This window comes from Fulmarus glacialis, unplaced genomic scaffold, assembly GCF_000690835.1.
Source record: "Fulmarus glacialis isolate BGI_N327 unplaced genomic scaffold, ASM69083v1 scaffold10401, whole genome shotgun sequence".
NCBI lineage: Eukaryota > Metazoa > Chordata > Aves > Procellariiformes > Procellariidae > Fulmarus > Fulmarus glacialis.
In genome coordinates this window covers 7,472-24,921 of record NW_009190873.1, presented here as the reverse complement: position 1 = coordinate 24,921, position 17,450 = coordinate 7,472, and the positions used below count along the sequence as shown (strand labels likewise).

Here is a 17,450-nt window from a genome sequence, read left to right as displayed (position 1 = left end):
AAGACAGAGAACAGAGACAGACAGACAGACAGAGCGTGGGAGGGAGGCACTCCTATGGTTTGCATTGCTGCTTTCCCTCCTCCCCTGGCTTTTGCTGCCCCAGCCCTCGAAGGTCCACTCTATCCTCCTCCCATCTCCCAGCCCCTAATACAATTCAGATCCTTGACAGCTAAAAAACAACAAAACAAAACGAAAAGAACAAAACAACCCCCACGCCACACCCTTCGCATCCTTCTCCACCCACTGCCGTGGCCCAGAGGGGAAATCCTGACTCCCAAAAAGGTCCTGCCATTTTTGTCTCCTGGCGGAGCTGAGACCAAACAGGAGCTGGGCCCATTATTTCCCTGTGATCTCTATAACATCGTCGTCTTTGTCCTCATCGTTAGAGCTGCATCCCACCTCTGGGACCTCCTGGGGTTCAAACTGAGGCACCTGGGACCGAAGGAGGCCCCCGGCCGGGTAGCCCGAGTGAGGGGACATGTACCCAGGGTAGGCAGATGCCATGCTCCTGGGAAGGCTGCTAGGCAAGACGGGGGTTGGGAAAGGAGCAAACATCCTGGGCTCGGGCAGGAGTGACTGCGTGAAGGGAAGCGAGTAATTGGGCAGCACCCCCGTCAGAGAAGGGTTTAGCATGAATGAGGGGACGCTGGCGGTGGCTGAGGTAGCAGCAGAAGAGCTGGCGGTGCCGGCTGTCAGCAGAGGGTCAGTAGTCACAGGGAACACCAGATGAGGGTCTGGGAGTAAATTGGGCAGCTGGTAATAAGAGGAGCCAGTGCCCATGTACAAGGAGTTTCCTGGTTGGGAGGCAAATGGATGGGTTAGGTTGTGGTTTAAAGAGACAGGAGGCATGGCGAACCCACCAGAGACGGGGTACCCGTGTTCGTACGGCTGCACGGACGATGGCAACTGGCGCTTCTTCTGCTGCCTGCGGGCTTGCTCCTCCGGAGCCGACGGCGAGGTCGACTTGCGCTTGTTGCCCCGTAAGTCCAACACCGAGTGCGCATCGACATGCTGGCTGGTGGCTGGCAGGGCTGAAGACACAGAGGGAGCCATGCAGTGAATCCCCACGCGCTGCTCGGCTCCTCGGGCTGCTAAGCCGGGCGCGTTGTCCGTGCGAGCAGGGTGGCCTTGCGCTGCGTTGGTGCTGGGAGAGCTGTGCCGGGACTCTCGGGCAGCTGCTGCCTCCGCGTACTGCTGCAGCTCGCTGATGATCTCGGGGCTATCGGGGGATATGGGCCGAGTGAGCTCCTCCGCGCTGGGGAGCTGCGGTGATGAGGCACTGTGTCTGCCATTGCTTGTGGACTCCAGCGAAGAGCTCTGGGAGCCTGGAAACAAGGAGATGGAGCAGGTGAGAAAGACAACCTTGGAGATATCACGGGAAGATTGTGGGGTCAGCTTCAAACACAGGCATGATGGAAGGCAGCCAGGGAACACTACCCCAGACACTCAGGTAGGAAAGCACGTGAGCAAGCCTCACACAGCGCTCACAAGCCCCTACCTGAGGCAGCTGTCCGACGGTCGTCATTGCCCTTTGGCTTCCCAGTGGTCCGGATAGCAAAAATCCGTCCATCACTGGTCCGGATATACGTCCCTGGAACAGAAGCAGAACAACTTCATCCACGGTTTCCGTGAGCCTGTGAGGCTGCCCAGGCAGGAATAGGACGGCAGTGCTGCATAAGGCCAGCCCACAGCCCTTCCCATGCAGGAAGATCAGTGGGGGGCTTCTGCCCCCTTCCTCACTCCTCATTTCCACCCTTTCAGCTTTCCCGGATTGGAGCTCACCCCCTCCTAATGTGCTGCCGGTGGGAAATGTGGAACCTCACGCTTGGGACGAAGTTTGCTCTGGGAGCACCGGGAAGTGTTTGGCTGCCCCAGTACATGCAGTGGGCGTTGTGAGAATGAGACACCCAGCCACAAAGTTCAACAGCTCCTCTCAGAGGCAGCCACAGCCCCAGCCCCAGCCACAGCTGCAATAGCCCTGAAGCGTCAGCTACAACAGCACACCCAAAGCATCAGCTGCAACAGAGCCACTGCAGAGTCCAGATCTCCTCCCCTTCTTGTTTCTTTTCCTCTCAAGGGACCGATTCATGCTTTTACATCCTCCTCTTTGCTAATTAGTGTTGGCTAGGACCCTATCCACAAGTCTTACCAAGACAGAGAGACTTACCTTTTGTCCCTCGGATGATGTGGATGCTCTCACCAGCACTGATTCTTGCCTGTACATCAGTGGATGTGTTTGTACCCGGAATCACAATATCTAGCAGTGGGAGAAGAAACAGAACAGTGTCCGTGAAATTACATGCCAGCCACAGTCAGGAGCGGGGAGGTGCACCACCAAACCCCTCTGCTTGCAGTGCAGTTGTCTCTCCTATGCGCTGTGCTAGAAGTAAGCCCTCGGTTTATTTCTGAGCAGCATAGGAAGGCAGCAGAGGCTCTGAGGAAGCAAAAGCCACGCAGCTCTGGCACAGCATCTCCCCTGTCCCAAAAAGGGCAACTGGCAACAGTATTGCCGGCCCTCTCACAGGGAGTTCACTCCCAAAAACCTGCCAGGCCCATGCCCCTTGCGCACCTGGAGGGAAAGTCCTCCAGGTACAAGGGAACCACTCAAATGCAGAGAGGCAGTATCAGTGGCTCTGATGCCCGTCTGCCCACAGCCCATGCGGGCATCAACAACTCACCCTGCTCCTCAGTTCACCATGGGTATCACAACTCAACTCACCTGTGGTGGTGACAATCTTCTGCACAAAGACACCGGCTCGCTGTAGATAGTTGATGGGGAAGTTGACAGCGGGGTTGGAACTTGAGGTTGATCCTGCACTGCCCATGGGGACATGCCGGGGCATCATAGGAATGGGGGTAGACTGAACTGGGCGGACACTTGCCACCGGCTTGTCCTCACCCTTGAGGGCTGGTCGCCTAGTGAGAGAGGAGGGAGGAAAGTGCAGTGCCCCCACTGACAGGGCTAAGGGTTCTCTGCCCCCTCATTTCATGTCTACAGCACAGGAAGAAGGGAATTTTTTTTTTCTGGCTAAAGGCAGGGATGCTCGTCAGACTCTGGTCACTGGCTGGGTAATACTGTGCGTAGGACGGCCGGGTGTAGGGGACGGATGCTCGCTTTTCCTCCTCATAGCTTTTCTTGGCTGCTTTCTTCTCTGCCTTGGTCAGCTTGTGCTCCTTCCGGTCGATCAGCAGTGACTCATGCTGAAAAGGCTCCTGCAACCCCACAGCACTGAGGTTTTGACACCAACACACCACAAGAGGGAACCAACATGCCCCAAATGGCAGCCACCCGGTCTCTGTATCAGCACTGTCTCCATCCCAGGCTGGAGCAGGGAAGAGGGGAGTTGGGAGGCAGAGCTGGTCATGGTGAAGCATGTGTGGGGCAACACTGTGGATGTGACCAAGGCTCAGTTTGACAGAGTCAGCTAACCCATCGCTCACCGTCGCTAAGCTTTCCCAGTCAAGGCCATCGCTCACCATGAGGGCACAGCAAAACCCACGAGCCAGAGGCCAGACTAAGAGCGCAAGCACAGAGCCTGCCGAGACGTCACACAGCCACCAGAGCCCAACGGCACCCGGCCACAGGCCCACTCTGCAGCACCACCCTACCAGTGAAACTCTTCACAACACAGGCAAGTGCTGGCTATCCCAGCTTTGTTTTAGAGCCACCCCAGGAAGAGAGCTGGCAGCAAGCTGGGATATGCCACTGCCACCTTCCTGGCACAGCACCAAGTTGAAGAAAGAGGTGCCCTACAACCTGCCCCCAAACCTGTCCAGGACAGACGTGGCTCTAAATGTGTAGAAGATATTGCAGGGAAGGGCGGGGCTCTTAGGGCTCTCTCTAGAGGATTTTTTACCTATTCCCACCAGCACACAGATGCGTCCTTCTTGCCACCATGTCCCCATCACACAGCCAGACTCCTCCAGACCTCCTCCCTCCTGTGCACTGCTGTGCCAGCAAGGAAGCAGGTTGGTCTTACCTTGGTGATGAGGTGAGGATACTTGAGACAGGCTAATTGTAGAACAGACTCTTTCATCTTGCTTGGATTGAGGGAGAGCTGAGCAGGGTCGGATTCCTCTTCCACAAAATGCAGCAGGTTCTCCACCTCCCGTCGGGTGAAGTTCAGCACTGGGTTCAGGTCATCCACCACCCGATCTGGAAAAGAGAGGGAACAGAGTGAGCAGAGAAGGGAAGAGATGGGTACCGCTGCTTGCTGCCCTTCCTATGCTCCTCTCCTAATAGAGCTCCCTCCTTACCATCTGCACGATCCTCAGAAGCCTTCTGTAAATGTCAGGGCAGGCAGAAAAATCATCAGCCACGTTCAGAGATGAGCCTGTTTGACCAAGCCAGGCTGACAAATGCCTTGTGCTCCAGACTGCACAGCAATGCAGTGCAGGTCACTGAGCTCCTGGCATGCAGGAACATGAAGCTAATTACGGATGTGTCCCATTTCACATCGCAAGGCTGAAAACATACAAGCCCTGGGACAGAACTGCAGCCACACCAGTATGTGTTCTCCCACAAATCCCACCAAAAAGGTTCAGGTGCTGAAATTTACAGAACTCTGTTGAGTCGAAAGCTCAGAAAAGCAGCCACGGTCCCGCCCTCACAAGAGCCTGAAAGTTTTCCTTGGACATTCCTTTCTGCATACAGGGCAAATGGGAGCACGTGGAGAAAACATCTATACCCAGGACTCTCTTGGGAGCCAGGACAGCTGCCAGGGGACTCCACCTCGAGTGCAAGACAGCATACTGAGCCGATCACGCTGTGCTGCTGCCTCTGGAGTTGGGTTTTGAGACAAAGAAGGACACAGGCAGCAGAACTCTTTCTGGGTCACCACAACCCTCAGCTGCATGCTCTACGAGAGCAGCTCGACAGCTGGCACAAACCAGCACAAAAGATACTTTTGGTACAAGGGCAGGTCAGAACTGGAATGAATTAATTATTCTTGGCTCCTAAGTAAGCACTATCAGGCAAAGGTAGCAATGTGTATTTTAATTTTGCTATTTTCCCTCTCTTGCTGCTGGAGAAATGGAAGTACAGAGCTATTTAATAAGTAATGCCCAGTTTAAGACAAGTAATGTTCAGGCAGAGGGGAAAACAGGATGACCAGCCCCCAAGTCTCCAGTCTCTTGTAGCAGCCAGGAGACTAGCAGGGAAGGTAAATGGCTCTGCATTGGACTGGTAGCAAAACCCTGCTGCAGGATGCTGGCTCTACAACTCCTACTGCTCTGCCATGCGTTTCTTATAGGGCTTCATGTCGCTGCCAACTCATAAACATCAAACATGGCGTCTCTGTCACTTCTTTGGCTGTCTGGTTTTCAACCTTAAAAAAAGAAGTTACGAAAACCACAGAAACAGGACTTAAAGGAACTAAAAGGAGTGAAAGCCAAGAGTGGAGTGCTACGTCCATCCACACTTACCTGACATGCCCTGCTTGGAGATCTGACGGTCATAGATCTTCTTCTCAAGGGTGTAATCAGAAACCAATCTGTAAATGTGGCATGGCTTCTTCTGCCCGTAGCGGTACACTCGGCACACAGCCTGGGCATCATGGCACGGATTCCAGGAAGCATCAAACACCACCACTCTGTTTGCTCCAATGAGGTTGACACCCAAACACCCAGCACTGGAAATTAAAGGCAAATTTCAAATTGCTGCCTTGGCCAATTTTCAAAGCTTCTAGGCAGGACAGCCATCACAGCCAAGAGTCCATGAAGTGTCTATGGAAAGTTCCCTCCAGTCATACAGGCAACTTCAAACCCATGTTTCGTTTCCAAGACTGTTGTTAAGTTGTTGCGAGGACTAAGGCTAAAATTCTACACCCCTAGGGAATTCAGAAGCAGATGGCACTATCATCCCATGGAGTCTTGAGAGCACGTTACGAAGGAAGTTAAGAATTGAGAACGCATATGCATACAGAGCATCAGCATGAGTCCTCCACTGTGCCTTTCTGCTCCAGCCAACTTACCGTGTGGACAAAAGGAAGAGCCAAACAGAGGTGTTGCTGGGGTCATTGAACTGGTTAATCAGTCGTTCCCTTTCTGAGGCAGAGGTGCTGCCATCCAGTCCTGAGAAGAAAATTAAGGACACATTTCAAAGCTCTGTATGTTTGGGGGAATCCCATCAGAACAAAACCCCTTCTGAAACACTGAGCTTTGGCACTGGTTCCCAACCAATTCTAGGCCCTCCTCAAGTCATGCACTCCAGGACCTCAGCTGGACCACTCTGTACCTCTAATTTGCCCAGCCAGGCAGGTGCAATGCAGCCAGCCAGATTGGGATTTGTTCAACCGAAAGATCAAGCAAAACATGACTCAAGCTTGGCAAGGCCAAGACTGGGAGTGCTACAACACACCTAGCTCATTAAGGCTCCGTATTAGGCAAGACAGACAGCAAGCAAGAGCAGCAGGCACAAAGGCCTCACGTATGCTGGAAGCTCGAGGAACCAAGAGAAAGCAAAATTGTGAAAGCCTTTGGCAAAACCCCATAGACTGGGTCTGAGCACAGAAAGTACTGGTCTAAAGGAGTGCAGTGGGGTATCATGTCTCTGTTCCTGGGCAGCAGCTTGCTTCTGGCAGCTCTGCAAAAATCAGGAACACCATATCCACCACTCCTCTTGGTCCTGGCCTGTAAAGTAGCCACACAAAGCAACAACCCATGACAGAACAAGATTTAAAGCTGGGGAAGAGGGGAAGAGGAATTCACAGCCCTGAGGTAGTGAAAGCATTCCACAGTGATTCTGGTTTGGGAAGCAAGATCTACAAAACAGCCAAACAGGAAACAAAAAGTACCTTTTACAACTTAAAAAAGCACTAGTGTGTAAATGAGATGTTAAAGATGTCTAACATCTTCTGAGTAAGATGTCAAAAAGAAGGTTTAGAAATTATCAGTTAGTTGCTATCAAACTGACACTGTCTTCCCAAGCAATTAAAGAACAATCTGAAAGAGACTTCATCAGAATAACGCTTCAGAAGAGCATTTGCACACCCCGGGACAACTACAAGAAGATGGTGGGTGACTTTCAGGAATTTGTCCGTCACAGAGGATCAAACAGTGTCACATCAAAAGAGAGGAGGATTGGCTGCACTCACTGTAGTAGTTGATGTTTCGGACCCAGTTGTGAACTCCTCCATCTGAGCCTGGAGGACTCGGCATTGGTCTCTTTGCCAAAAACTCTTCAATGACAGATAACGTGGACAAGCTCTGGCTGCAAAACCAAGATCTCTGTTCAGGAGAAAGCCCCCACAGCAGCGAAAGTGGAGTATCAGAACTCTTCCCCAAGCATGACAGCATTGAGAGCTGTCAAACCCTGTTTGTGGCAGCACACCTCTCACTAGTAAACTTGATAGCGGCAGAAGTATAAAATCGATGGAGGAAAACCAGGATCTAATACAACAAAGGAGAAAAGGGGAACTGCCACACCACTCACCCCATGTAACAACCTCCTAGTACCAGAGGAGCATTTAGTGACTGTAGGATCAGTTGTTGATACTTTGCTTACCTGAAGACCAAGATCTTGTCTCCAAGCTTCACACTTTCCTCAATTAGGTGGAACAGTAATACCATCTTGGGTGAGTTCTCCAAGACTCCCGTCTGGTAATCACATAAGATGTCTTTGGCCTACCAAGAAATGGGAGACTATTACAGGTGGAGTTGCTCATTCCCTGTTTAGTTCAACAATCCTGTCTCAAGGTGAGAGAAGTAAGTCATTGCAGAGTGGTTATATACAACCAGCCAGGTCCGGGTGACAATGTTACTCCCCCAACTACTGCTGCTACCTCCCATTTCAGAAGCTCCAAATGACAAACTTCTTGGACTATGGATGAATGAGCATCCTCTTAACCTCTTATGACTTTCTATCTCAAGACCTCTTCTCCAGCCTACTAGATTTACCACCATCTTGTCAAGACTAAACTTTGCCTTAACACCTTTTTTAGAATAACAAAGTCCACAGCCTTTTTGGTCAGATGAAAACAATGGTATAAGAGCGTTGCCTGCACTCCAGCCTCACGACAGTCCCAAAATCCCTACCCAGTGCCATGCAGACATGCTTATCAAGATGCTCTAAGGCAGAGAAAATGGATGAGAAATCCCCAACTCTTAAACAGAAGAGTCTTTTCTTTGCTCTAGTTCAGAAAACTGCCCTAACAAAAAGAGGTACAGTCTTTCAGAGTAAGTATCTAGTCTATGTTTATCATAACTCTCCAAATGAAGAGTTTTCCAGCAGTGGTACTCACCCACTCATAAGTAACGACCTGATTTGCTCTCTCCTGAAAGGGGTTGAAGCCAACGCTCTGGAGGAACTTGCTATTGGTAGCTTCTCCAACTGGCGATGCCAAAGCATTACTCTCTGTTTTGACTTTAATTCCCTGAGGCTGGCAGCGGGAATTAGTACTTGCTGTGCCAAGGTCATCCACATCCAAATCCTGCTCGTTTGCCAGATTCTCCTTTTGCAGAGCTTCATACAACACATCTGGATGATTCCAGATCTGAAGGAGTAAGAAAAGAAAGTGGTTAGGCCTGCGCTGGCCTGCTGCCTGCCAATGATTGTGGACTGAAAGACCCCACAGTTATTCTAAGGAAAGAACTAATACTTCAATCACCTCATCACCAACACCACATGGAATTGTAAGGCACTGCAGAGAAAGCCAGTCTGACTGCATTAAGGTAGCGAAAACAGAAAACACGACTCTGCCATGACACAAGGTATAAACGGTCTTAACCAAGGCTCTCCTGACTTTAAAACTGCCGAATTCCTTCCCTGAGAACAAAACAGAAGGCTACTATGCACCCCACGCAGCACAAACGCAGAGGAAGCTGCTTGTTTGCATTGCAGCAGGTAAATGGTTAGGGTATCAGCCCAGTACCGGTTCAGCTGATGGTTGCACGTTTCTTGTACAAATTTGAACAAGACATTTAACATCCCTGCACCCCAGTTCTGGAAGTGGGGATAACAATTCTGCCGGGCCATTGCAGGGCACTCTGGGGAGAGAAAATGCACCTGGCCAACCACACTTTTATCTCCTGTTTTCACTCATATTCCTGTCTTTCCCTTACATACCAGAATATTTCTTTGCAGCTCCTGCCAAAACCTACCTTACAACAGACACAGAAAGCTTTGAGTGGGTTCAGTCCCAGCCAGCCACTGTTGCCTGCATCTCGGAACCGGTTCATGAATTCCGTATAAAGGGCCCGCTGGATCTTTGAAAGACGTACCAAAATGACGTGTTCTTCCTTAGATGGGAGCTGAACCTTCAGCACATTGTGGCCTCGCCTGTGGAGGAAATAGAGAGATAAACAGAGAGAAGGGAATTTCCCAATCTGATCTCTCTGTGGCTGCCTGTAGGGTAAGATTTTGACTTCTTGCCCACCTGGCTGTAGGGAGAAAGACCTCTAGTTGCATGCTTCTCTAATGCACAACACTTCCGAGATACTCCCCCTGCAGCCAAATACCAACTGTAAGCACAATTACAGAGATCTCAAATGTTACAATCTTCTAGCACAGGTCACAGTGTTAAGAGGGTGATGAAAGCCCTGTTTTCCATGGCAATTGAAAAATGAGACTTAAGGTCTCTTTTTAGCTCTGCCAATGACTAAGACACTCCATCCAAATCACTGGTCCAGCATCTTAGAACCCTCATCTGAGAAACAAAGCTGATTTGTTTCCAGAGTGGTGGAGACACTTCACTTTCCATAACTGAGGGTTTGTGAAACACTTTCAGACCCTTGGGTGGAGGACATCAGAAAGTGCACATCCAAATTAACTATTAAGACATCAAAATAAACCTCTGGTGCTGTTAGAGGTGTTGTTCTCCATTATCAGAGTCTGTGGTACCAAAGCAAACCAACTTTACTTCTACCCCCAAGGCAAAACAGAGCCATACGGACCACTTTGCAGTTGACAGATTGAACAAGACGGAGATTCTGAGAGAAATATGGAGCTGCTAACCTAAGAATCTCCTCCGTGGTTTTCTCTGTATGCTTAAGACCCTCCCACAAAGACAAATAAAGTACCTGTTTAAAACTCAAGCCTAAGAAGCTGGATCAATGGGCCAAGGCCAATTGTATGAGGTTTAATAAGGCCAAGTGCCGGGTCCTGCACTTGGGTCACAACAACCCCATGCAATGCTACAGGCTTGGGGAAGAGTGGCTGGAAAGCTGCCCAGAGGAAAAGGACCTGGGGGTATTGGTCAACAGCTGGCTGAATATGAGCCAGCAGTGTGCCCAGGTGGCCAAAGAGCATCCTGGCTTGTATCAGAACTAGTGTGGCCAGCAGGAGTAGGGAAGTGATTGTCCCCCTGTACTTGGCACTGGTGAGGCCGCACCTCGAGTACTGTGTTCAGTTTTGGGCTCCTCGCTACAAGACAGACATTGAGTTGCTGGAGCGTGTCCAGAGAAGGGCAACGAAGCTGGTGAAGGATCTAGAGCACAAGTCCTGTGAGGAGTGGCTGAGGGAACCGGGGCTTTTTATTCTGGAGAAAAGGAGGCTCAGGGGAGACCTTATCGCTCTCCACAACTACCTGAAAGGTTGTAGTGAGGTGGGTGTCGGTCTCTTTTCCCAAGTAACAACTAATAGGACAAGAGGAAATGGCCTCAAGTTGCGCAGGGGAGATTTAGATTGGATACTAGAAAAAATTTCTTCAACGAAAGGGTTGTCAAGCATTGCAACAGGCTGCCCAGGGAAGTGGCTATGTCACCATTCCTGGAGGTATTTAAAAGACGTGTAGATGTGGTGCTTAGGGACATGGTTTAGCGGTGGACTTGGTAGTGTTAGGTTAACGGTTGGACTTGATGATCTTAAGGGTCTTTTCCAACCTAAATGATTCTATGATTATGTAAGGCAGCATGATTAGCTGTACTGCATAAACTCAGCAAACAAGCAGGCTAATTTGACATGAAGGAGCTGTTTGCATGGACTACACCGTTAAGAACTCCTTGTGGACTCACCGCTGCACAAAGCCTTCCAGCAGACTATGCAGGACATGACTGCGATACCTCATGAGACGGACATCTTGAGGGGTGCTGTCAATACATTGCCCATTCAGGATAGGGCGCTCAAACATGTTGCTGAATTCCTGCCGTGAGCCTAGAAAGTCAGGTCGGACAAAGTCTACCATGCACCAATACTCAATGAGGTTGTTCTGGAGCGGGTAGCCAGTCAGCACCACCCTCCGGCGGGAGCGGATGTTCTTCAGGGCCTGCGAAGTGCTGGCATGGCAGTTCTTTATCCGGTGTCCCTCATCACAAATAACCACATCTGGGCCAGGGCGAGACAAAGCTTTCTCAATCCCTGGGGACAAGGAACATTAAGTGTTAGTTAGAGATGAGTAAGACAAAGTTCTGGTTTTATACGGTCACCAACGTCACAAAAAGAAAAAGAGGGGTAGTTCTGAAAGACAAAAAAAGCAGTATTCATGGATGGCAGAGAGCAAGGCTGATTCAGGAAATAAAATGTGACTAGACACTAGCTCCGATTTAGCATAATGTGGTAATGACCAAACATGACTGTCCCTTGATTTCTGCTCAATGACCTGCATTGCATCAAGTTCGGTGTCTTGCATCAGATCAGACTGGTAAATCTCATACAGACAAATCCGCAAGGTCGGTGTACTGACTTCCATGCTTACTTGCAGCTATGGCAAGAAATGAAAGACTCAACTAAAGCTCAACAACCCTCTGTCTCCAAAGACACAATCCTGCCCAGCAAAGTTTGATCATGCCAGGGATGCTAAAAGCAAGTTACAGGTTGTTTCCCTGTGCTGCCAGAGTTGATAGCCAGCTGGACAACAGGATCACACTTTCTCTCTCAAGGACTGGCCCCCCACCTTTCAGAAGCTCTTGCTGCCGGTCTTCCTCATCCAAGTCAATAATGACAGGGCCAGCTTGTTTCTTTGTTTTCTTCTTCCTGCCAGTGGCAAAGGACTTCTTCAATGAGAGGAGACGGTACATCTCATATCCCATCAGCAGCACGCCACCCTCTATCACCCAGTCATTCACCACCTTTGCACGTGCAGCTGTTGTCCTGCAAAACAAACAAACCAACCAACCTAATAAACTGCAAGCTTTCTCTCCAGTTTCAGTTTGAACCACCAGATTGGAGTCTGCTGAGAAAAAAGACCTGTTCAATTAATTAAAGCACTTTCTCGCATCAAACCAGACAGAGGAATACAATGAAGTTTCTTGAGAAGACAATCTGGTACAGAGGAAAAGAAAAAAGCCTTTTATGTGCCACGGGTAGCAGGGTTGAGAATGACAAATCCTTACAGGAACGGAGCTGTAGAAGTCTGTCATGTACAAAAGCATAACAAATTTGAGAGCATCCTTTTTAAAGAGCTGTTGAAGAGACTGCCTCTGCAAAAACCATTTTCAGAACGAGCTGCTAATGTACGTGGTTGTAATTGTCTAGTCCTTTATCCCTTGTTGTCTCTTCCAATGCTAGCGTCCCTCAAGTATTCCTTCCCTGCTAACCTGCTCAGAATTGGCTCAGATCAAGACACTGTCCTCACTCAATCCTCCCAGAGCACACCAGATCCCATCCAATAGTAAACACATGGCTGGAGTAGCATCAGCAGATTCAAAGTACATTCCACCCAGGAGGTGAAGACCTCAACAGATAAGTGTATGAATGCAGCCGATGAACTGAGAGTTCCCTAGGATCACTACACTGTCCTGATCCATGCAAGACAAATGACTCAGAAAGAAGCAGAGATCCACGAGCCAAGAATACACTCCACACCAGGCTGTAACTGCAATCACTGATCTCTCCCTTCTGGACAAGGAGACTTTGTATAACTTGCCAGAATCCTTCAATGACAACACAGTTCACAGAAAGTCACAGTGTCGGGTAGAGGAATCCCTAAGTGTGTGAAAAATCTCAGGGAGAAACCACAACATTTAAAATACAAGAGACATGGTATAGGGGGGACATGCCTTACGAGTCCCAGGACTCTGACAGGACTAGCAGTGTACCACCAGAAACAAACCATAGCACTTCTGCTCCTTTCTGCAGAAGTAGCTCTGTCTCTGGAACTGGGTTCCTGATCTCAGCATATATGGGAGAACAAAAAGGTGTATCAGCAGTGGAAGAAGGAAGTACAAGATATAAATATCGAATGAAAGAGACAGTAAATCTCTCCCAGGTACCAAAATCCTCCTCTCAAGACGGTATCCACAACAAATGCAGAGTGGGAAAGATCTGGGAGTCGAGGGCACAGAATTAGCCCAAACTAAAGAGTCTGCAACAGCAATTCTGATAACAGTTCTATATGATGCAGTCCAAGAGCTCAAAAGGGCTTTTACTGGCACCTACTTGTGTTCATCATTCAGGATGTGGACTTTGAAGGTACGGGGCTGGACCTCTTTGGAGTTATAATAAGCAGGATGTTTTTCAGGTGCTGGGAGCCACATGTTGAATTCTGCTAGCCAGTTTTGGAGCGTATTCACCTGAAAAAGTTAGCCATAGAAGGATTAAAAACCCAATTTGAGTCACTCGGGATTTTAAGAGCAGAAATGAGAATAGGGAATGACATGCAGCTGGGCCCAGACAGAAGGAGCAGACCACAGCATGCAAACTCAGGGACACAGGGAATGAAAGACGCAGAAGAGGAGCAAGTGTACGACAGAGCTTGATGTGAGACAGGACACGAATCAATCTCCTCTATGCAAAGAAAGAAGTAGTGCAAGGAAGCCCCTCAACCAGCCCTTCACACGAGCTACTTACAGGTACAATGGCAAGAACAGTCTTTGCCTCCGTGTGCCGAAAAAGTACATCCAAGAAAGAGATGACCTGTATGGTCTTGCCCAGGCCCATGCTATGTGCTAAAATACATCCAAACCCACTGCTGGTTTTAAATCTCTCCAAGGACTCGACCAAGTTGTCATACAGGAATCGGATCCCACCAATCTAGACAGAAAAGTAGAAAAGGTGTTAGAATGGTGGGAGAAAACAACAAGATGGGTATGTATTTACAGAGTGGCAAGCACATTAGGATTGCATAAACCATGGAAAATATAGAGGGGATGGTTTCAAGTTCACTACAGTATTCTAATCTAGGGAAGACTCAGAAAGTCAGTATTTTTAGATACTCATAAAACTTTCTGAGAATATAACAAGAAATCAAAATTAATTTGTAGCCAGAGAATCTGAATTGGGGTTGATTAGTTTGTTTATAAATATAATTTTATTTTTAAAATTTTAATCTAAATGTACAAAGGAAAACATTCCTCTCTGTGCCAGATATCACCACACCGTCCATCACCAGGACACCCAGGTAAAAAACTTCTTGGGCATCACAATGAACTCTAATTGTTATAAAACATTTCGCTTTTGAGAGCTGAAGGAATTTTGTTACACGTACAGCCAGAAACAAGCAGTACATTCTCATCTCTTTTATCCTGTCATTGAAGATGACTATGGGCTCTTGAAATAAGAGCTAAATACTCTGGTTATCATATGATAACAATAGGCAAAGTTATACAAAGCCCTGGCCTTCCCTTAATTTGTCCTTATCATTTGACTGTCCACAACAGCCAGCACAACAACCAGACTGGTCACAGGTCTCACCAAAGAAGTTCTGCTGAGATTACAAGGCAGGCTTGCCTGAATTCACTGCATTTTCAAGGCTAATAATAAAGCCTACCTGATGGGGTTTTACTGCATGTGCAAGCTGGGGAGCCAGGAAAATGTCCTCCTCATTTGGTGGATGATTGATGTTGACAATTACTTGCCCCAGAGCATCTGACTGATTTAAGGCATCATTCACATGAGACCCACTGCTCTCTTCACTGCCATCGTCCTCCCCTTCATTGCCAGAGTCACTGCTGTCCACAATTTGGAGGGCATCATCCTCTCCTGAACTCAGCTCAATCACTTCTGTAAAGTAACCAAAGCAGGAGAGAATAAGGGCAAAGGTTAACTTCACGTCAGGGTTTATCATGCATGGAAAAAACCTCATATCTGGAAATAAGGCTACCACCTTTTGCAATTCCACACTGGCCTAATGACCTATTCTGAAAAAGCAGGCACAATACAGGCACACATCAGGCCCCTCAAGCCAGCATATAAAAGCAATGAGTTTCCCCATGTTTCAGAGGACATTAATTTGGGCTGATTCAAACAGAACATGAGACAGTTTCTGTAAGTGTTTTACTTCCTCCTCCATGTGTCCTCTTAATTCCCAGACATGCATTTTATCTGTTGATACAATGTCTTAAGGACCACCAAGGAAATCAGGCAGAAGTGCTCTACCAGAGTGGCACAAAGGAGTCAGGTTAGATCCATTTGGGACAAGGGACACAAAACCCACTTTTAGTTGCAGATCTGAATACTTAGATGCTCCTTTTATACATAGCAGATGATGCCACTCTCCTGTAAGCATTCTTCAGCAGAGCACTGAACAAAATTAAGTGCATTTATAAAGCAGAAATAAACACAAGTTTGCAAGAGTGCCTGATAGGCCAGGTTGTAAATGTCAGCTTAGGACTCAAAGGCCAGAACTGGCCATGTATTTGGAAATCAATAGGCCTACAAAAATCTGAAGTGATTCACTACTGGAGCATCTTACTAGATGAAAACAGGAGACTTGTGGCTAAATAAACAGCATATTGTAAGAAGACCAGGGTGAGGCAGTTGGTCACTTACCATCTTTAATGCTATTTTTTCCTTTAGCATCATCTTCACTGCCACTGCTGGTACTATCTAGGCAGATCACTTCCTCAGCCAGGACCTGAGGGGGGAGCTGGGTAGCCTCTGCTGTTCTGAAAACGATGTCCTCTACAAACATAAATTACAAACAATAAGTAATTCATAATAATGGGGAAGGAGACAAAACTGTTCAGAAACCAGACAGTATTTCCTTCCACTTTTGCTCCAGTAACTTAGCCCTGGAATTTTCCATAACAGACTCTCACTGTCTACAATACTGCTATGACTCAGCTTCCTGGGTCACAATCTCCTCCTTTCTCAATATGCCGAAACAATAGCCCATTGCTGATGGCACCCTCTTTATTGCATGCCCCGGCTGGGACACACTGACCATGCAACATGTTAAAGTCCCCCCCCTTTTTTTTTTATTCTTTTTTTGGGGGTCTCAGAAGTAAAAGCTGTTTTTCATCCAGCAGAGAAAGTACCAACTGCTGAAGGGATGATAACTGTCCTTCGTTAGTAGGGACACTGTAATAATTATATCCCACATATCATAAAAAACTTTTGCTGATCAAGACCATTTGTTCGTATGTTTAAGTATTGCCATGTGGGAAGAAAGGGTAGCTAATAGGGCCAAATAAGCACCACTGCAGTGACTCAGCAAGCAACGACGTTCTTCTGGGGCTGCAACTTACTCCGCAACAGTTAAAGTGTTTTAAATAGCTCTTATTCCTTCCCTCCCATGCAAAAATGTTTTGAACACTTGCACTTAAGGGAGAATATACATTTTCTCAGGAGGCAAAGTCAACTGAAGAACTCTTTACCCCCGACACAACTTCCAACTGCACTTCTCTGCCCTTCACACCAGTCTGAGAGGCTGTGCTATAAGCTAGATCACTGAAATGATCCACGTTAGAAGACAACGCAAGATGACATATTCACTGGAAGACAAGGGTGATGCTCAACCATTTATATTGCCTGTTATTTCACTGCTTGCTGAAACATGCAAGAAAGTACAAAGTTACATCATGAACATATTTGCAACCAGTCTAACATCATGAACATATGTACACCCAGCCTATTCTTCCACTATCCCTAGTACCAGACTCATGCATTACCAGACCACAGTACAAATATGATCTGGACCAAGGACATGGCATTTCTGTCAAGTCCGGTGGTTTAAGCTTCCATACCAGTTGGAAAGACAAGAGAGACCTGTTCCAGCATCCTGCTTACACACAATTAACTTGTCAAAATATCTTCAAGAAAAGTTACCTGGCACCTTTCACCATACGGCCACAGCATCTTGATTCAGAACTAGCTCAGAAGTGGAACTGACTACACTGAACCGGCAAGTGGTTTGGAACGGCTGTTTCAAGAGCTTACACTTGAAAGTCCAAATGCAGCATAGAATCATAGAATGGTTTGGGTTGGAAGGGACCTCTAGTCCAACCCCGCTGCAATGAGCAGGGACATCTTCAACTAGATCAGGTTGCTCAAAGCCCTGTCCAACCTGACCTTGAATGTTTCCAGGGATGGGGCATCTACAACCTCTCTGGGCAACCTGTGCCAGCGTTTCACACCCTCATCATAAAAAAATTCTTCCTTATATCTAGTCTGAATCTACCTTCTTTTAGTTTAAAACCACTACTCCTTGTCCTATGGACAAGCATGGCACTACCTTCTATCCTTAAAAATCTTGCTTCGGGTGGCATCTCCCACTGCTTACCAGGAAGAAACTCTAGGGGTACAGTTGGGATAGTGGCTGGGGGAGCACACACCTCGTGCCACATGCCCTGTGCTC

At 48.0% G+C, this 17,450-nt stretch overlaps 1 protein-coding gene across 1 annotated transcript in view; it reads right to left on the bottom strand.

Annotated features, from left to right (window-relative positions):
• Positions 1-275: 275 nt before the first annotated feature.
• RAD54L2 (RAD54-like 2 (S. cerevisiae)) overlaps positions 276-17,450 on the bottom strand; it is a gene marked incomplete at its 5' end in the record, with an annotated part of 18,914 nt that continues 1,739 nt past the window's right edge. The window contains 20 exon segments of the mRNA XM_009586468.1: positions 276-1,325; positions 1,499-1,591; positions 2,168-2,257; positions 2,720-2,919; positions 3,020-3,213; positions 3,981-4,156; positions 5,425-5,630; positions 5,973-6,072; positions 7,095-7,210; positions 7,505-7,623; positions 8,241-8,492; positions 9,100-9,277; positions 10,951-11,293; positions 11,829-12,025; positions 13,313-13,446; positions 13,724-13,906; positions 14,643-14,875; positions 15,644-15,775; positions 17,376-17,416; positions 17,418-17,450. The exon segment at positions 17,418-17,450 is cut by the window's right edge and continues 63 nt beyond it. Of these exon segments, the coding sequence (XP_009584763.1) occupies positions 337-1,325; positions 1,499-1,591; positions 2,168-2,257; positions 2,720-2,919; positions 3,020-3,213; positions 3,981-4,156; positions 5,425-5,630; positions 5,973-6,072; positions 7,095-7,210; positions 7,505-7,623; positions 8,241-8,492; positions 9,100-9,277; positions 10,951-11,293; positions 11,829-12,025; positions 13,313-13,446; positions 13,724-13,906; positions 14,643-14,875; positions 15,644-15,775; positions 17,376-17,416; positions 17,418-17,450 (4,009 nt within the window).